Source organism: Protomyctophum bolini, assembly GCF_963924005.1.
Source record: "Protomyctophum bolini genome assembly, chromosome: 10".
NCBI lineage: Eukaryota > Metazoa > Chordata > Actinopteri > Myctophiformes > Myctophidae > Protomyctophum > Protomyctophum bolini.
Window position 1 is genome coordinate 27,191,047 of NC_137871.1, and position 21,817 is coordinate 27,212,863.

The 21,817-nt window shown below is 45.2% G+C and overlaps 1 protein-coding gene across 3 annotated transcripts in view; it reads right to left on the reverse strand.

Annotated features, from left to right (window-relative positions):
• atp11c (ATPase phospholipid transporting 11C (ATP11C blood group)) overlaps positions 1–20,506 on the reverse strand; it is a 90,706-nt gene extending 70,200 nt beyond the window's left edge. For all 3 annotated transcript variants that reach the window (XM_080774580.1, XM_080774582.1, XM_080774581.1), the window contains exon 1: positions 19,861–20,506. In XM_080774580.1, coding sequence (XP_080630706.1) covers positions 19,861–19,887 — 27 coding nt within the window. In that variant the 5' untranslated portion in view covers positions 19,888–20,506. The remainder of the gene's footprint in view (positions 1–19,860) is intronic.
• Positions 20,507–21,817: the final 1,311 nt, after the last annotated feature.

A 21,817-nucleotide genomic window follows, 5' to 3' on the forward strand; every position in this document is an offset into this window, starting at 1 on the left:
TGAATAGTTTTCATTTAGTTTTAGTCACATTTTAGTCACCTGGAATGTCTTAGTGTTAGTCTAGTTTTAGTCGACTAAATCTACAGTTGATTTAGTCGACTAAAATGTGTTTTGGCTGGCCTTGATGCCATCGTAATGACCTATTTTACACTCGCTGAAAATAGCCGATCTACAAGCTCACAACACGTCACAGCAGACATGGTGGCCGAAAGTGGCATTACACCATGGGCCAAGCACTATGCATTGCGCGCGTTCACTTGCCATGCTAGATACGTGAACGCCATGCTCCACACGCAATGACATCAACGGCCCACTGGGCCCAGCGCGTTCACGTATGGCCCATGAGCAATCCCAGAATGCACTGTTTCCAACCCGGAAGAAGAACCCCTCATGCGCTGCATGGGGTGAGCAACTCAATGCAAGTGGATGAGAGGAGGAATCCGGTGACGTCTCTATTATATACACACACAACTCTATGGTGTGACCTGAATGCGATGCCAATCAGCATCAGCTGCAGGGGTCAGACATACAGACACACACACACTCCGTCACTCTTGGTTGGCACCGCTCAAAAAGCAGCAGAGCTGCCTTGTATTATATGATTTATATCCACTGGTGTACGGGAGGGGGGGGGGCTCACTCACCCATAGCTAACATTTGAGATGAGCCCGGGGAGTGACAGCGTTGTTGTTGACTGAGGGAGAGTTCCATGTGCTTCAATGTTTACATCAGTTCTGTTGCTCCCAGTCGGGAGGTGGATTTACAGGCAGAGCAATGCGGAATGCGGCTATTTTCCAAATATTAACCCATTCTGGGCGGGAACCCCTTTTGATGTTTAAAGCATTATGTTATACTTTAGCTATTGAAAAATAGCATATCTACAAGCTTGTAGATCTGATATTTTTTGAAAGATTGTGTAAATGTGGCGCAAACCTTTGTATACATTCCTTCAGAGTCAACGTTTTTAACTCAAATCTTTGCTTCTGGCGGGGGGGGGGGGGGGGGGCTCGTAGCGAGTGGCACGCTATGAGCTTGTAGGTCTGCTATTTTTGGATGGATGAAAATGAGGAAAAGTTCACAATCAAATGGCAGCATGCCCGGTGGCGATTAAAAAACGGTACTTTTCTGCTGGACGACAACAACAGCTAAGAGGTGATTAGGGGCAGGGCGCGGGGGGGGAATCAATAAAACAAACATCCAATTTTCTCTGTCAGAAATAAAACCGTGCATTTAGAGAATTGACTGAGTGAGCTCGAAACTTTACATTAGATTATGGGGTCCAAAATGAAATTATGCACACATTGTAGAAAGGAGCACAGCGCGGCAGCAGAGCGGGGCCTGGGTGCAGAGAGAGAGAGAGACGAAGGCATCTGAGGCCGCATTCAGCCGCTGCCAAAAAACCTGGGACGATGACCTCAGCCTGATGACAGCGGCCCGCCCGGGTCCCTGTCACACCATGCCACCATTCACTCACTGTGACCCCCCGTGTCCCTCTCGCCACCGTCACCCTGCCAGAATGGGGTCAGCTGAACTCCACAGAGTGGTAAAAAATCATCTGGAACCGTCGCCATCAGAAGCATCACCCTAAACCTGAGTGTAAGCGGTTAGGGAATGGGACGATGTCATAACAGGCAAAACAATCTGTGACAGATAGGCAAATTATAGGCAGACTGATGTTCAGAGCGTAGTCTCGCGTAGCCAGACAACTATTCCACAATCTCCGAATGCTATAGAGTCTGGAACTACACCTCCCGAAATCAGAGTAAGGAAGCTGCCATTTCCGTTCACGAAAAAAAAAATGATTCTGCTAAGCAACAAGCTATATATGCTTTAGATGTTTTCTATTTATATTAGGATAAATTTGCGTGACTGTAAAGACGAAACGGAAGTGGGGGAGGAGGCTTCACTTCCGCTTTATATTTTACTCGAGTCATGATGATAAGTGGAAGTTGCTCAGTGGCGTTTTGAAGCAGCCGGAAGGACCGTCTACTTCCGCGGTTTTTTTTCTTCGATTTGGACACCAAATTAGCAGCATGCAGAAGTGCAAACGGACGGGCACTCAAATGTTAAACTCTAGCTGCACGGGGTTTCCTAGTCATAACTCCACGGTTCTGCCTGCAGTCCCACCTCTCACCACCCAGTGCTTCAACGTTGGAAAGCTGCACTGGGGGCTTGGACACTGGGGACAACAAAAGGACTCGACGGCTGAAGGATAGACCATTGCAGGACCGGGTCAATGGGTTCAATCAAAGAGGTCTTCGTCAAATTACACCTGGTTTGTGGTTTCTTATTTATTTTTTTTAATCCAGCATCCATGGTCATTTCTTTGGATGTGCACACTGCATGCACCACCTGTGCTGCATAGGATGATGAGGCTGCCACAGGTGGCACCATCCTCCTAATCCTGGTGGAAGTGTCTTGTCTTTTAAAGTGTTCTTGCCCTATAGGGAGAACGACTAAACATAGCCACGAGCAGTGTCTTTCAGAGACTAGATCAAGACCTATAGAGAGTCGTGAGAAGATTTTAAATGGGTCATTAAATTATTCAAGAGCAATAGCAGTTATTTTACCAAAAGTGTTCTCCTGTAAACTGCAACATATAAGCAGTGGTCAAGTAAAAGATGTTTGCTTGCTCAAATATGCTGGCAATCAGTCTAGGTCAGGTCACTGAAAAAAAGGCAATGATGTAGGTCTGCAGAAAACAAGTGAACAGGGACCGTGCACACATAGACATCAAAGGGGGCTTCCAGCCCCTGCCCTTGTACCCGTCTGTAAAACACCTGCCCTCTCCAGACTACGAATGCAGCATTTTGGTGAAAGAAATGCAAATGCCCCTCCATGCCATACCGGAAGGCAGCATTCAGGAGAATAATTTGTTTTCCCCGAAGTCTCCTGAATTAATTTGTTTAGAAATCCATGCCGTACATTTTATCCAGTAGATAAAGAGTGCAGGGTTGCGCCCCGAAAATAACTGATCTACAAGCCCTCAACGTGTCGCAGTGCGACGCTTTGTGAGCTTGTAGATCTGTTATTTTGGGCCAAAGAAATGCCCTCTTACGGGATTTCAGCCCCTGCCCCTCTAACACTCTCTGCACGTGCCTGCAAGTGAAAACTCATGGCCTAAAAGCCACGCACTCACTGATGGCAACATGGGAACTGCTAAGAGCACACACAGTGTAGCAAAGGGGAAATATGTGTGAGAAATATAATATGAAATGGTATAAGCTAACTTTAACATGGGTATTGTGCCATCCTCCACCTATTCTTCCCTCCTTTTCTGTCCTCTTCATCATACGTAGCACCGCTCAACTTCCTGAATGTCCCGCCTCAGCCGGGCAGGCAACCTGCTGCCCACCCTGGGCAAGACCTACGCTGTAACGACTATCATTTGTTTGGGCAGAAGTTGTGGGATTTTAGCGGAAGTATCGCCCAAGGAAATGACGTTTACGCAAATGAGTTTACGCAAATGAAACAAGTGTTGCGATTGGTCGGGAAAATATCGTATCCGGGGGAAATAAATCTGGCGGATATTCCAGAGGATACATCCGCCGATAGCTTCTCTGCCTTACGTTGTGACCAGGCTTTTCTTTTCGCAGATAAGTAAGCCTGGGACCGAGGCTACCTGCCACCCAAAAAACTGAGAGAGTGGGGCTGAACGTACTCGTAGGGCTCGGCAATGTATTAGACAATATATTATAGCAACATTGTATCACATATCAGACACAATTTAAAAATGTTGGAAGGAAAAAGAAAAAGTGTTTGTGTGTTACAGTAAAAGCAAGAAAACAGTAACAGCCCTGATAGAAATGTTTTTGTTTTTTTTTATGACAGCAACGGCCGACGATGTGCCCCCCATTCAGTTTGCTCACTTTTACTGGTTTCTCACTTTTACTGTACATAAATACACACAGTTTACACACACACAAAACACACATACACACACTATACTATAGTAACTGGTTGTGGCAGTTGCTAGGTTACCAGAGCCTCATGTATAAAAGCCTAAGGGTTCATACTGAAAGATGGCGTACTGTACCCACAAAATGTGAATAGTACATATTATGCACAAAAAACCTCTGCACACAACACTACTTCTCAGGATACGTGAATCATGGGGTTGACCCAGGTCACTGTGCCACGAGATTTGCCAGGTCATTTTGCACAATACACATCACAATTTAGTGAAAATACTTCCTGTAAGCAAATACATTTTTCAATCGTGCCCTTTAATATCCCATTCTGGGCAGGAAACCCTTTTGGTGTTTTAAGCATTAGGTTATACTTTAGCTATTGAAAAATAAGTCATCTCAAGTCATATTTGGGCCAATAACATCGGTGTGGTCGGTCCCTGCGGCCTCCTCCAGCAGTACCCAAAGCAGCAACTGCTTATCAAGTAGGGACCGTCATGAACTGCGACATAGTTTATGCATTCTTTTGTAGGCCACAGTGTTGACTTAAAGGCAGATACTTTAAAATGCTAGTAATGTGAAAAATCCGTACAGTATCTTGACTGTACCAGAAAAGGTGCCACCCCAAACATTCAGCTGTGATGTCACGAGTGGCGGTGAACTGACCTAAACAAATACAAGGACACTTTATATCATCAATATACATATAATTTAGCCTTTTACGGTAGAGAGGCTTCCTTGAGCATTGCAAATATATCTAGTTTTGAATGCTAGCCATGTGATACGTCTTCCAAAACCTTCTGAGAACATATCACTCATAAGAAAACCTTTTCATACGCACACATCTCATGCCGAGTTCATTTTGATACTTCCAGCTAAATCTGCTTACGCATTCATTTTAATTCAGAGTAGCCAATTATGTTTTACCTCCTTTTCTCCCCAATTTAGTCGTCATGCCAATTGATTCCTCCCCACGTGCATTACTGTGATGTCACTACTGCTATATCCTACTGGCTCACCTGCCAGTGAGGAGCCTACTCCTCGTCCTACTCCTCCAACCGCACCAGGTGCCGCACTAGCCCGTAGGAGTGCATGCAATGACAATTATCACCCTCCCCGCCCGGCTTACCTCCCCCGAAACAAAAGGCCAATGGTGTTCATGTAGACGCCCGAGCCCGGGTGGCGCCTTATGCAACCTCTTAGTACGTACGCACGGTTCCTAACTTCCTACGTTGCTTGCGTCATTTGAGAGATATTGGAACTCATTGGAATGATTCTCAGTAATAATTGTGGTATAATTGAGCCAGCTCCCTCTCATTAACACATGAGAGGGAGATACACTCGGATGCACTAGTGTGCTGCAGTCATATATTGTAGGCAAGAGTCCCAGTGCCATAGATCAGCCCACCAGCGCCAATGAGAGTACAGCATGACCTTGAGTATATTTACTATCACAGTTTTATTATTAATATTTATGATTACAGAGTACTTTAGGGGAAAGAAATATATTAAGTTTCCGGCGAGCATTGCAAGGTTATACAGGTAAAGTAAACACAGACGGTGGATGGATTTCAGACTAGTGCCGTCAACGAGAGACATCGGCACTTACAATTCAGTGGTGGAAACTGAAAGTACTACAGTATAAATAATGGTAAATAAGTGACAACAATGTCATGCATTTAATACCAATGTATCATTTCGTTTGTCAGGAGAAAGACCAGAAGACAGCACATCTATATTGTCACTAGTATATTGTTGCTTGTGGACACCGATATATTCGGCTGGGCTGCTGAACAAAATGCTCTTTTCTTTTGATGCAACTGCAGATGATGCATCCAGTGTTGAGGTTTGAAGTGAGTGTGGGGTGGGCTGCAGCATACACACGTCACAGACACACACACACACACACACACACACACACACACATCTTAAAGTGGGTGTTCGCCATTGTCCCTTTGGGCATCATTGACAAGTGACTGAATCTGACGCGTGTGTCACTGAGTGAAAAGGGCAAAGGAAAACACGATATTATGATGTAGTGAAAACAACCAAGCTTGCGGGCTGCAGATGCAACAGCGGTGCACTGTGAGTATTATTTACCTCGACACAAATGGATTTTGCGGTCGAACAAGCCAGGCGGCCCAAGTCAATGCTGTGACTTTTTCCTTGCAAGAGTGCTGAATTGAAAAGTAAGCCAAAAAGAAATGAGCACGGCAGGTTAGGCAATAAACTGAAACAAGAACATGGGTCGGTTTATAACTCGAGAACAAGCGATACATAACCACAGAAAGAAACACCAAACGCCAGCCTCTCTTAGCATGGAATCTGGAATGCATGAGAGCTTTGTCATTAAGCCTCAGAAAAATCTAGTTCAGAAAATCTGCTTAGACACATTTAATGAGGTGTGAGGGGTGGTGGTGTGAAGACAGAGTGAGAGCACCGCTCTACACGTGCACAGCCAACAACAACTGCAGGCATCTAGACAACTACTCTGCTGCAAAAGGCTGTGTTGTGGTTTGACCTTAGCATCTGTTGCAAGTAACTATATATACGGACAAGAAAAAGACAAAATCCTGGATAATCAAATATCACCACGCGGCTAATAGTGTGCACAAATAAATAATAATGACAAAATGGCAGCCTTAAGTGTGTGTTGCATGTTTAGTACTGTATTTTAAGAGCCTGATATCAATATTTAAGTACTTAGTAGGCCTACATCCTGTTAAAACTGCATCTTATCTGGCCCTCTATTTGTGGAGTTCCGCCTCATGTGAGATCATAATTATGCAGATCAACCTCACCTTACGTTACCAGTCTCCTCTGTGGCTGGTAAACATATCGCCAATAAGCAGGAGAGAGAGATAGAGAGTAAATGGTAAATGGTGCATATATGTCGATATATTACATAGATTGTGCATTACATTCACCCATTCATACATACACCGATGGCAGCGGAAACCATGCAAGGCACCAACTAGCACATCGGGAGCAATTAGGGGTTCAGTGTCTTGCTCAAGGACACTTCGACAGTAACTCTGGGGGAGCCCGGGGTCGAACTGGCAACCTTGCGGTTCCCATCCAGGCACTCTACCCCTGAGCCACCGCCGCCGCCGCCGCCGCCGAGAGTGTCTGTGTGTGTGCTTCCGCAATAGTATTCTGAGAGTAATAAAATGAATAAACAATGGAATGTGAGCTACAGCCAAGGTCCCTAACTCTTGGAGGAGCCATAAGAGAAATGTTGATGACAGCAGCAAAAACGGCAAAAACTGTAACATAAAGTTGTTTTCGGTCCGACAGAGGTCCGATATTAGAGCCGAGTGATGAATGTTTGAACAGAAGCGGCGAGCCACGCATTGAGTCAATGCAGCACGCCGCTTGGCACCCATCTCTCTCTCTCTCTCTCTCTCTCTCTCTCTCTCTCTGGCTCACTTGCTCTCGCTTTCCGATGCTAATTCTGTTAGTTTTGATTAGAAATGCACCTGTTCATTGCACGAATGGGCACAGCATTACTCCAGTCAGCCTTGTTTCAGACCGTGCACATCATGCGTAAAGGAGAGAGTTAATCAAACCTCATATTTGAGCAGAAGCGGATGCATCCGTTTACGAGGAGATAGTCTGTTGGTTTAGGCCAAGTTGCGCTCTACAAAGAGGCCTGCTCAGGTGGCGTCGCCTTGGCACACGCTGTGTGTTTACAGAGCACAGAGAGTGCCAAGCCTCGTCTTCTACCACCATGTAAGGCAGGCCCACGTCAAACCAAATTTGACTGAGAGCCTGCCATCGCGCAACCTACAGCTTTTCACCAGAGGAGGGGAAAAATCAATTAATTTTTTTATGCAAAATGAGACTCTTCACATACTGAAATAAGTGTCAGAGCTGATGAAAATATGAAATAAATGCTTAAACATGTAGCTAGGTGTAATGTTAGAGAGACCACAGAAGTGAACCTTTCAAGCCTTTATTTCTTGGATCACTGCGTCTCTGGACTATCTGCAGTAGAATGTGATAGGATGGATTTGGGGTGAAGTGACATGCAGAGAAGATTACACAGATTCTGAAATATATACTCTGGGTCTGTCTGTGGCGGTTTCACTGATTAGACCAGAGAATGTAACCTATCATGTCCCACCTGATAGGTTACATATAAAAAATTAGGGATAAGCGCTTCCCCTCTGTTACTAGGAACTAGTGTAGCTTGCTTATAGTACGTACAAGTCTGACGACCTGATTTGATTTCAGCTTTGACTGTGGCTTGGTTTCATTCAAACAACGTCAGGGCCAAGCCCCCAGGGAGGCTCCTGCGTTGAAGGACTCGGCCCTAGTGGTTGGAGCGTGAACTGCAGGCGGACCACGTGGATTTATGACGAGGAAACCCCGTGCAGCTGGGCTTTAACATTGAGCGCTCGTTTGCACTTCCGCATTTGCCAACCAAAATGCAGAAGTAGAGCGTTCTTCCAGGTGCTTCAAAAAGCACCTGCTGTCACTCCGGTTCAGTCTCTAACCTTTTATTACTCTATGGTCAGGACTTCACGAGGCTATCCCACCAATGATGAACGCTGAACTAACACGTCTCCATAGCCACAGCCAGTGAAACATATGCATATGGGGTGTGATATGCTGTTTGGATTCTGCCTGCCTGCTGCAATAACTACTACAAACTATATTGTTTGGTTTAGTCTGATTCATTTGTGGTTTTCATAATATCAATTCAGTTCACATATATGTAAATAGGTCTTCAATGAAATGAGTCCCGGGATACAGGGATGGTCTTTTAGATGAGTCCCAGGGACATTTTATGAGTCCAACTTCAACGACATTAGGAGTCATATTTTGCCATTTTTTTGTATATGGATATAATGTGGAACTATTCATATAGAAAACAGAAGAACTAGAATAAAAAAACGGTACAGTCGTAGTGCAGTAGTGCATCCCGTGGATGCAGAGGTCGTCGTTTTATTGCGTCCCTTAACTATAAACTGCATTTTGGGATGCAAAATGCACCCCATTTTAATCTCTGCATCACTATTGCGGTTTTCCGTTACGGACTTAAGCGGTGTAAGAAGACAGTCGAATGGCTACCAATACTACCAATGACTGGAGCCATGTTCATTATTAGGACTACAATGGAACTGTGCATAGCAACCAGTGGTGGAAAGTAAGTACTGTGCTTTTTTGAGGTATTTGTACTTTACTTGAGTATTTACAATTTCCAGTACTTTTACTTATACTACACTACATCTCAGAGCCAATTTTTTTACTTTTACTCCACTACGATTATTTGAAAACTATATTTACTAGTTACTTTGGCGATTTTAATTTCGATTAGAAACCACTTCAACCCTATACATTTCGGCCATTTCAAAATAGCCGATCTACAATGCGTCGCAACGCATTGTGAGCGTTGCGTAAAACAATTGAGTACTTTTTCCACCACTGCTAGCAACCCTGGGCCCAGACGGAGCATGTAGGTTACCATTCTCCTATGATTGGTCAACCCTGGGCCCAGACGGAGCATGTAGGTTACCATTCTCCTATGATTGCTGGCAGCTGCTTGTAAAATTGTGAATGAGGCATAAAATGATGAAGGGGGGAAAAAAAACAGTTGAACTTGAACAGAGGACTTGGTCTAAAGAGCTGTTGTTGAAAGGCAAAAGGCTTATTGTTCTAGTAGCGTCTCTACAGCTGCACACAAGACACAGAGTGTACTGTACTGTACCATAGCCTGGCACTGGCCTACATAGCGCCATGTCCCTTGACACTCGGAGAGGAGAAACTCATCTTAGACTTTGCTCTGGGAACTATCTGATGCTTCAATCATCTTCCTTACTCAAAATGCCACTGACAGATGTGCTGACGAGACGGACACTAAACCTGTCGCCGCTCTCCAAACCAAAGATTTCATTCTTCTCGCCAAAGAGAACAGGTGGCCATAAAATATATGTTGTTGATGCCTCTTTTCGTAACAAAGATTGATTTGCTCATAAGTCCAGCGTCAGTATAGGAAGGATGTGGATAGAAATGAGAAGATGTGCGGATTTCTGAAGTGGACACACAGCAGCCCCGAGGCACTGCCTGAGGAGTGTAGATGTCATGATGAAAATGAATAATGAGGGTTGTGAAAAATGTTTACCGTTTGTGGGGGGGCAAAAGAAATACTGCTTAGATAGACTTGAATACAGGAAACGTACAAGCATTTTATTTACACAATGCTGACCTAAGGTCTGTTGAGGCATAATGTTCCTCAAAAAAGAAAAAAAAAAACGACGCAGAAGAACCTGTAGGCAGACCTGTAGGCAGACCAAGAACATGGTAGGCTAAACATTTACAAAATGTTGCAACTAGTATTGTGGCTTTGGAGCCATTTATTGACTATAGGAGTCACTTCATATTTTAAAAGGCTGGGGAAAGTGACCATACATTTTGCAAATAGCAGACTCACGCATTAATCTATATTTAAAGGGACCTTTAAAAAGTTCAGCCATCACTGACTGGAGTACGATTTCTCCCCAACCAAGTTCACAAATACTCCAGACGATTATGGAGCAGAATGTTGTTGGTGGATGGGGGGGGGGGGGGGCTCGTCTCGAATAGGCTTCAAGACAGCACGGCAGATTGAAGTCTGGTATGAAAACAAATCCTTTGCATAATTATACTGTAGACTAAACCGATGGGTTCGATGTGCGCTGTGGCTCTCATCCTGCTACCATGTCTGGTGGCAGGGGGGGGAAGAGAGAGAGAGAGAGAGAGAGATAGGGATACAGAGATAGAGACAGAGACATTTGCTTTTTAATGCTGACAAGCTTCAAAATCTGCATCTCAGCTGCAGTGATTCTGATGACATTATCTTCTATAATGCACCCAAGCTACATTGACGGTAACTGCTATTCAATTAATTACCTTCAGAAATCGCATGGGGGTGGGATGCTAATGACTAAAATCAATATGCTCCTTCCTCCCTCTGCACCGGGGGCATGGTTGGATTGGACAGCTCTTCTGGATGCCTTTCCTCAGATTTCAATCGTGACCACAGTTAAAGAGACTCATTTTTCTCCTCGTGGCTGAGTGACGCCACCTCGCCTAGGGAGAGAGCTTGCTGTGTGGACTTGGGAGTTAATCATCGTAAGCTTGTTGTTTAACTGGGGGGGGAGCCGATCCTGTACGCGGGCATGCGTGTTGCTTAAATCCACCTACAGTGTGGACGTCACATTTGCCCTCCTCTGTGACAGTGCATATCATTTCAGGTGGCAAGAACAGGTGAAAATGGAAACCCCTGCAATGACAAAAAACATTGAAGAGCTGCTGCTTTTCTGAACCCTAACTCAGCCCCCCCCCCCACCCGACACAGACAGACACGCACAGAAACAAAAAAAATAAAAGAATAAAAACACTGCACACAGCTCAGCATTCTCTTCACATCTCACTGCGAGTAAACACTCTCGCTTGGTGATGCCAGCGCCGGAGAGAGTGGTGCACGTGGAGAATCTCGGGAATGAGCCTTTATAAATATATGGATGATGAGAATACTGTCTAAGTGCTGCTGCCCTGGCGAGGATACGTGAGCTCAGGAGATGCGAGGAGAATTCAAAATAAATGAAGCCGTCTGAATTATTCAGAGGTACAAACTGAGAATTCAACATGGCTTTTAGAGGGAAATTGAAAATTGCCACACGCAAAAAAAAAGGAAAAAAAGTGTCTCTCTTTTCCCAGTGTTTCACCCCAGGTGGGTGTGGTTTTGAGGTAATAGGTTCAGGCCAAATAAGCCAAATTCCAATACCCAAAATCTCAGGCCACTCGCTCACTCACACATGGTCACTCCAGCATGGAAAATTATGGTGACATGCAAAAATATGTGACCATCTTGTGGACTTCACACAACTAACATGGAAGTCTTTAAAGACCCGAGGACGATTCTACAAATGCCTTCTAAATCCTGACAGTTTTCTTCCAAAATTCCATGTTTCTATGTCAGTCGTTCTCAAACATTTTCATGTCAAGGACCCCCAAAAATATATGTAATTGGCTGCTGACCCCCATCTGAAAATATGTTGTTCCAGGGACCCCCAAGAAGCAAAGATTTGAGTTAAAAACTGTTTTCTCTGAAAGAATATATTCAAACATTTGGGCCACATTTTCACAATTTTTCAAAAATAGCAGACCTTACAAGCTCGTAGCGCAGCACCGCGCTATGCGCTTGTCGATCTGCTATTTTTCAATAGCTAAAGCAGAACATAATGCTTACAACACCAAAAGGGGTTCCCGCACAAAATGGGTTAAATACATGGCCCTAAATACAGTTGAAATACAGGTTAAACTCTGCTAATGAACAAACTGCAACAATTTACATTAGGACACTAACTATTATGTGATTGTTTACACGACTGTCACATATTTCAGCAGGTTACCAATTCCACCATAACAAACCACCATGCTGGAGTGACCGAGTGTGAGTGAGCGAGTGGCCGAGATTTTGGGTATTGGAATTTTGTCTTTAGTCTCTGTGTGAGGTTAAAGGTTAAGGTTTACGCATATAACCACGCTTGGGGCAAAACACCAAAGAAAGAGGGAAAGTTCCCAAGTGGCACGCTCCCTAGATCCACCTCAATCATGTTAGCACTGCCCCATGCCACCCTCAGCTCCTTATATCCACCTCAATGTTAGCACTGCCCCGTGCCACCCTCAGCTCCCTAGATCCACCTCAATGTTAGCACTGCCCCGTGCCACTCTCCACTCCCTATAACCACCTCAATGTTAGCACTGCCCCGTGCCACCCTCTCAGCTCCATATACCCACCTCAATGTTAGCACTGCCCCGTGCCACCCTCAGCTCCATATATCCACCTCAATGTTAGCACTGCCCCGTGCCACTCTCAGCTCCATATATCCACCTCAATGTTAGCACTGCCCCGTGCCACCCTCAGCTCCATATATCCACCTCAATGTTAGCCCTGCCCCGTGCCACCCTCAGCTCCATACATCCACCTCAATGTTAGCACTGCCCCGTGCCACTCTCAGCTCCTTATATCCACCTCAATGTTAGCACTGCCCCGTGCCACCCTCAGCTCCATATACCCACCTCAATGTTAGCACTGCCCCGTGCCACTCTCAGCTCCTTATATCCACCTCAATGTTAGCACTGCCCCGTGCCACCCTCAGCTCCATATACCCACCTCAATGTTAGCACTGCCCCGTGCCACCCTCAGCTCCATATATCCACCTCAATGTTAGCCCTGCCCCGTGCCACCCTCAGCTCCATATACCCACCTCAATGTTAGCCCTGCCCCGTGCCACCCTCAGCTCCATATATCCACCTCAATGTTAGCCCTGCCCCGTGCCACCCTCAGCTCCATATACCCACCTCAATGTTAGCACTGCCCCGTGCCACTCTCAGCTCCATATACCCACCTCAATGTTAGCACTGCCCCGTGCCACCCTCAGCTCCATATACCCACCTCAATGTTAGCCCTGCCCCGTGCCACCCTCAGCTCCATATATCCACCTCAATGTTAGCCCTGCCCCGTGCCACTCTCAGCTCCTTATATCCACCTCAATGTTAGCACTGCCCCATGCCACCCTCAGCTCCATATACCCACCTCAATGTTAGCACTGCCCCGTGCCACCCTCAGCTCCATATATCCAGCTCAGTGTTAGCACTGCCCCGTGCCACCCTCAGCTCCCATAACCACATTAGTCCATCGATAGATAGGTTAGACCCAAGGGTAAGCCCCTGTTCTTTCCCTGTCTGCCGCTAGAGAGTCACCTTATATCCACATCAGCTAGTCTAGAGTCAGCCACTTACCCCCTTGGACCCCCACTCCATTACTACATTGTATTTCTTATCCTGCTGTGCAGAGCAGATGGGCTCAACTGGCTAGGTTTCCATCCATTACTGCACGCAGAGAAAGAGAGAGAGACAGCAAAGGGTGTGTGTGTGTGTGTGTGTGTGTGTGTGTGTGTGTGTGTGTGTGTGTCTGTGTCTCTCTCTCACACCGAACTGATAGGGGATTCACACTGAGACGGACTGAGTCCGTTTCATTCGAACCGTTTCCGAATACGGTTTCCCTGGTCCCCGCTGGCCATGATTCACATGGAGCTGCTTCCTTTAAACAGATCTTAAATCTGAGTTTTTCTGAATACTAATTAAATAGTCCTGAGAAAAAATGCTGCCATTTGTCCCAAAAATGCTTTATACCCTGTTATAACATGTATATAATGATGCAATGTGACATGCTGTACCCCCTCCAACAGTATATACTTTCCCCATTTTCAACTGTTTTTATGGTATTGTGACACTTGCTTTGGCAATGTAAACGTTTGTTTTCTCATGCCAATAAAGCTTCCTTGAATTGAATTTAGTGAGTGAGTGAGTGAGTGTGTGTGTGAGAGAGTGAGTGAGTGAGTGAGTGAGTGAGTGTGTGAGAGAGAGAGACTGAGAAAGAGCAAGGAAGACACGAGAGCAAAGGGAAGAAAGAAGTCAAGAGTAAGCACTTCTGTCCAACGGCCAGTTTCACAGCACAAGACTAATGGCGGCAAAACGGAGCGTGCTTCTAATCAATACGCAGCTCTCCTGATGAAAACAGGTGGGATAAATCACATGTCAAGTAGTGTCCCCGAGAAAGACACTTAAAACTAAACCTCCCCCCTGTATACACTCGTTCTAAGCAACCAACTGCTGGGAAAATGCAGAAGTACCCCCCCCCCCCCCCCATGACCAGAAAATATTCCCTTTCCCTAAACTGACCTCGTCAAGGGACACTGCTCTAAAACTGTCATCATCCTCATCTCTCTCCAACAGGTGTTGTGGACCACAGGCCAGGGACGGCAATGCTAGCTCCCCGATGCTCTTAGGCGCGAGCGAGGCCACTGCAATGCCAAGCAGGTGATGTGTGCGGAACAGGGGCAGTGAACGTGTGATGGCAGAGTGAATGTGCAATAGAGGGAACACAAGAGTATTCCAAAGCAGATCATCCTATGCTATGAAACTACGACAGCAGCAGTGAAACACGCCATGAGCCGAGCATATAAATGGGTGAATAAACGCTCACTAAAGAAGATTCACCCACTCTTATCCATTATCCCTAAACAAAATTTTGCCATTTTTTATTATTTAAAAAAACCTTTTAAAATAGTTCAACTAGCCGATCTACATCGAGACATTGTGAGCTTGTAGATCGGCTATTTTAACTATTAAGGTTTTTTTTAATGCAAGATATAGCCCTCAGTATCCTCTGTGTTGGGACCCTCACAGGACACAGATGAGTCTTTAAATCTGTGATTGAAGAATTTGCCGGTTGTTTAAAGTCACCGAAAATAAATTATTAACAAAAACAAAAAATAATATACAGGGCATGGACATCACTGACTGAGGAGGTAGGGTGGTCATCATCTTGGAATTCAAAAGTTCCCCATTTGACCACAGACTCCTCCTCACTTGGCAATTGATTCTGAAGAGCAGGTTTCTTGCCTTGCATTTTGGTTTCCTCTCTGTGTGTGTGTGTGTGTGTGTGTGTGTGTGTGTGTGTGTGTGTGTGTGTGTGTGTGTGTGTGTGTGTGTGTGTGACAGAAGACAATTGGAAAAGGTAGGGGTAATTTTCAGTGGAAGCCAGCAACCTACATGACACCTGATGCCGACACTTGTCGCTACATGAAAAAAAAGGTTGCTTTTTTCAGCATTCCAATGACACAGTGAGTGAAGCATCAATGATATGTTTACGTTTCCGCTCCCCTTATCTCTCACATGCCCAATTCCTGCTCCTTTTTACGTAAATGGAAGAGAAACAAATTATTGCCGTTATACCACTGTGCTATTTAACACTACCCCGTTTCATTTACGCAGTGTGTCTCTGTGGAGAAGAGCAACACCACTCAGCAGCAATGTAGCTGGCCACACAGTCCCACACTTGATCTTTCTGCAGCTTTTTTAGCTTCTAGTGTGAACACAGCATGTGTGCGTCTACTGTGGCTGCAGCTGTTTGTGTGTGTGTGTGTGTGTGTGTGTGTGTGTGACAGTGTGTGTGTGTTTAAGTTTCCATGCACAGCGCCCCCAGCCTGCAGAGTCAGACGCCCCATCAGACGACCTGAGAAGCAGGTTCAACGTGTCCCTGAGGGTCCTCACACTCTGTTCAACATGCATGCCGGTGAAATCCTGACACTAGATGCACCCCTCTCTCTCTCTCTCTCTAGTGTTAACTGCTTACGCCCTATATATGTCATATGAATGGCAATATTGAGCTAGTGAATAGCACAATCCCCCCCTTTTTTTACAAAATTATAATTTTATAAAAGAATTGCCAAGATAGGGATGCTAGGGTTAATGCCGTTACAGGAGATGTACAGTAACATCATCTTCAGGCAGCGTCCGGGTGCAAGACAAACTGAAGATCAACATAAAAGCTTAATACATTTCTTCACACTGGTTATCTGCTCCGCCCGTTTATTGCCGTGCAGCGTTCACATTGATCCGTTTCTGAAGATCAAAGTGGTGGTTAAGTGGCTGCTTCTTAATCAGAGGAGCAGAGGTGCAAGTCAGTTGAGAGAACCTGCGGCTGAGGGACAGAGGGGACCAACAGGGGAACGTGGGTGTGGAAAATGAGACAAACGGTCGAGGAAGTGGTGAGCCGAGCTGTGGGGGGGGGCGAAATGTTCTCGGCCTCAAATGAAATGCTGAAGCACTGGTCAACACATAGTCCTGTGCTGAGCCCCACTGCTCACTATTAGATCTGCCTTGGGGTGAAGGTATAAGCCTTTGAAAAGCTATGCAGCTTTTAGATTTGCTTTTAGATCGCTGTCATGATTCACAAAGGAACGTCAGATGCTGCAGCTTGGCTTGTAGCCGTTCCGTTTCAATAAATGTGTCTTTAATGGTTTGGGAATGATGAGAGGGAGGCAGGAGGGTGTGTGCGGTGGGGGGGGGGGGGGGGGGGGGGTTCGCATGGAGTTTGCACTGGTGTTGGAAAGTGTTTATGAATCACAATCTAAACCACAGTACATTAATAACCTATACGCTACACACTGACAAAAGCAATTCTATCGTAACCGCTTACGGTGCACATTAGGCCGTTTCGTTTTTTGATAAATCTTCCACCGTGACAAAAAAATGCACATTAGTATTTTCGATAAATTCGATTGCATTTCAGTGTAGGACTAGATATAGCATAAAGAAGGCGGGGGGGGGGGGGGGGAAGAGTCTACACCCATTGGCTTGGCCTGTGATGTTGTATACAGATATTTTTTTTTAAGTTCAATAGGAAGACTAAAGCCCCTTTAACACTGGACAAAAAAGCCACTAACATCTGGCTTATGTCTTTGGGAAAGGTTACAATCACCATTCATTCCTGGGACAAATGACTCTGCAGTCTCAGGTATGTCGACAAACTCGACAATGATGGAAACATGACAATTGGGTAGACAGTGACACGCTATGATGTGATGCTATGACGCACATTGAGGTTCCACAACCGACATTCTGTGACATTGAACATGATGACACACCACACCAGGGAAAAAAGGGGAGAACAAGAAAACCCAGAAAGGGATACTCTCCCTTTGGCATTGGGAAAGGAGTCAAGCGGCTATTCTTAGCGGGGTTTCCCGTGTTTAACCTGCACACTGTGGTTGAAAAACGCTTGAAAACAACTCGCAATTTCACAGATAAAACCGTTACCAGTTTGTTTCTTCCCCTTTGAAAACTTCTTCAAAATACTGACTACAGATCAATGTAAGGCCTACATTGATAGCATTACTAAACAAGGACACCTGTAGCTTTAACCATTAAAACTAAAAGCTCTACATACGTATTTATTTGTACAGCAAATAGCAAAAATAGAGCTCATGTGCCGCAATGTGACAAGTTGACAGTGAGCTTGTAGATCGTCTTTTTTTCTATTCGTTTCTTACGTTGCCTATAGCGGCGTGCCCAAAATAGGGGACGCCACAGTTGACGTAAACTGTAAGACAGATGAGATAATTAAACCACCTGCACCATTCTGTCAGTTTAAAAAATGTAGCTAAAAATATATATAACATTCTGCTAGTGTAACAAAGGCAAGATAAATATAAAGCAGAAACTTAGTTACTTGGTATAGCTTGATTGTTATTACAGTAACCCATTTTGGGCGGGAACCCCTCTTGGTGTTTTAAACTTGTTACAATTTAGCTATTGAAAAATAGCAGATCTACAAGCTCAGAGTGGCGCGCTACGAGCTTGTAGTTCTGCTATTTTTGAAAACTGGAGGATTTAGAAAAAATAATTTAAATTTTAAGGTCAGGCCTAAATGGGTTAAGGTCCAGCTCCCATGTGAGTAGGCGTAGACCTACAACAGGAAAGGTACAGACTACAGAGGTACTGAGAAGGTCCAGCTCCCATGTGAGTAGGCGTAGATCTACAACAGGAAAGGTACAGACCACAGAGGTACTGAGAAGTGCCTGGCCATGGTGGTGCTTTCATGTGTCTCTGCGGTTGTTCCCCCCGCTAGTCAAGGCAGGGGGGGGCTCCCACAATGAATACTATCACATTTCCGCCAGGCTCCACCTCTCGCTGATCACACCGCAGCCTTCAGGGGGCTTGAGGGGAAACATCAAAGGCAGCTGTGTGATTGTGCAGTCCTGTCAGAGGAGCATTACAACCTTCTGGAGCTCATGACGAAACAGCCCCAGCCTTTTACTCATTCCCACTGCCATCTTTAATGACTTTCCAAAGACACTCGGCGCATCGTAGTGGGAGAATCAAGTGGGGCACAGCACATGCAGCCTCTTATCCTGTGCCTTTGGTATGAGCAGTCTCTCTCTCTCTTACGCTGCATGATGCATATATACCTCCCCTGGGCTAAAGGGAGGGTGGCGAGAATTGTCAGGCAAAGAGAGGCCTGAGATAACGGCACAATGTTGCATCAATGACAGTGTTGGCTGGCTGCTCCACACAAATATATCATTTACTGCTCACACCAAAAGAGAAATTACAGGAGCAAACCCACTCCTGGAGGCTGGAAAATACGCTGACCCGGCAACACTTGGAGAGAGGCCCGGGGAAGAGGGTCAGGCGGTATAATTATTATATTGCTTCCCCCTCATTCACTGCCTGGTATCTATACTGCTCAGGTTGGCTGTTTGGGATATTCAGCCTGCTAGTGACAACAGGTTATTGGAGCATACAACTATTAAAAAAGGCAGTAAAAGGTGGTAGTTCGACATTCATAAACGTGGGATTGTGACTGTCCATATGGAAAGTGACCCATGATTTAATGTCTATAAAATAATGATCATATGGAGGAGAATAAATTGAATTGATGAGATGAGTCAGGAAACGTGATGCCAGGGCATTTCTAATTAAAATTGCATATTTTACGCTCAACAAAACACATGGTTGGACTTGAGATGAATATTGCAATGCAGGTACTGGGAGTGGGAAGTATTCTGTGCTGTATTTTGTGCTGTAAAAAAGGTGTCATTTAGTGGATGCTTTCACTTACAGGTGTGTTATAACAGCATTACACCAGGGTGACCCGAGGGAGAAGAACCACCAACAATGCTATATATTAGTCCACCAACTGAGCTACACTACAGTACCCGTATACAGGTGGGTCTTCTTCGGTCATATCTGTGCCTGTGCTTGGATTATTAGTCGTTCTGGTCCATAGCCTTTACTGCTCATGCTGAGCTATGGACCACCAGAGCAAGATTATTAGACCCCACCGGGTCAAGCCTTTCAAGGTAACGTTGGTGGCTGATAATAAAAGGAGTCAGTCAAGGACTGTGGAGAAAACCAGCACATTTCCTGTTTGTCCTATAGTAGTCTGTACTAGAGATTCTAAAGGGGAAAACCCACAGCATTCATTTTCAGGGACACACAGGATGATTTGGGGAGCTAGCTGCCCACAGAGACACCACCACCAACTATAGCCGTGTGTGTGTGTGTGTGTGTGTGTGTGTGTGTGTGTGTAACGTTCAGTGTTTATACATACCAAGCGGGTCAGTCTTCTCCGGAGCATCTTCTTCTCTCTTATCTTCTTTGATTTTGACGAACGGCTGATGAACTCTAATCCCTTTCAAACCAACCCCGACGCGCAACAACTTCAACACTGTATGTTAGTGAACTCGCTATAGTATAGCAGCCTTCTTTGGCTATCTATTCTCTACTCTACCGTTAGTTCTAGCTATGTGGAATGCCGCAGCGACGCTACATTTTCTTGTTTCACTTCGTTCTCTTCCTGCAACAACCATTCGCATTCTCTCTCCCCGCTGTGAGAGAACCCCTTTTCCGCGTTGCGGTTCTTTTACGAGTCGCGCTGCTGCTGCTGCTGCTTCTTCTTCCCGGTGGTGGTGGTGGTGGTGGCGGCGGCGGCTGAGATGTTAGTCCTCCGTGACATTCTGAACGATGCCCTGTTGCTGTGACTCGTCAAAATCATGTGTCGCATGCCCCAGGCGAGTGGCTTGGCTTGGCTTGGCTGGCCCCCGCCACCGTACGTTGTTCACGGTCACTCGAAATAAAATGCGACGGCGGCAACCCCCGGGAGAAAGAAAGAAGGAAGGAAGAGGAGGAGGAGAAAAAAAGTAAGTTGAGTTTGCTCTACTGTACGCACACAGGTCGCTTTGCCTCCTCCCTGTAAAACAATGTTCACTCCCCTCCAGCAGCAGCAGCAGTACAGTCTACAGTCAGTGTTCTTCAGCAGGTTCAGCCCCTCAACGTTCCCACGTTCGCATATAAGCTCCACCCGGCGAAGGTGCAGCGAGTTGAGTTTTTAACCGCAGGTTACTGTGGGTAATGTAGTCTTCGTCTGAATTCTGAAACCTATAACGAACTACAACATTCCAAATTCTCGAGTCGTGAGAAGTTCTAACTTCTGGGAAGAGAAGAGCGAGCAGTACACAGTACACACCACCAGCAGCGCTAGTGGCACAGCAGGCACACCACAGGAATCTCGGAAATTCCAGAATAAATGAATGAATGAATGTGTCAAGAACTTTCTCAAAGCCAGTGATGAATATATAGACTATTGAATATAATTAGCACCGAGGGCAGAGGCTGAAGGATAATAAATGAATTATGTCTGAAGAGGACAGTTTTATTGCCCTTTACATTTAAAACCCCAATTTGTCCCAAATTATGTGATATATAAGTTAGAAGTTGTGAATGTGGTACCAAAATGTAATTTTAATCCTAATTATCAATAAACATATTTTAGAACTACTTAATTCACTATAGCTCTCCTTTTTAGGGGAACTAAAAATGAGAGTTGTCTTAAGTGTACAGGGTTTGATGAGGTCAAATCAACATATGGAATGTCAGAACAGGTCAGCTCCATATATAGATCTAAGGGTGGCAGTGGGGGCAGGGTGTACAGGGTTTGAGTGTACAGGGTTTGATGAGGGCTGTAATGGCTATTTTAGAATGCCAAATAGACTGGCAAATATTATGCATTATTGTGTATTTCTCTGCCTTCCATTCAGTCTCATTGAAGCATTATAACTCAACTGCAGCTGTCAATCTAACAGCTGACTTGACTCCTCCACGCTGTCAGCAAAGGTATACTTATTTGTGTGTCGCCCTTATCTTTAGCGCAGATCCTTATATGAACATTTAGTATAGCATATCTATAAAGCGTCGCAGTCCCTCCCCCTTTCAGAACAACGAGTGGCCCAGGAAATGAATCCCAATGCATTTTTCCCATAGGCATTTCTAAACGTATTTATTTAAAGACCTTTTAAGTGTCGTACGAAGCCAATTAACTCTTGTCGTGACAAATCATGACAACACACACCATTTTTCAGGCCAAACAAAGAATTAGAAAGTAGAAAAAAACGGCAGGTTACAACACTTTTTTTGTTCTTTTTGTTCTTTGTAATTATTTGTTTGGTCCAAAATATTGTGTGTGTTGTCATGATCTGTCACGACAAGAGTTGGCTTCGTACGACGCTTAA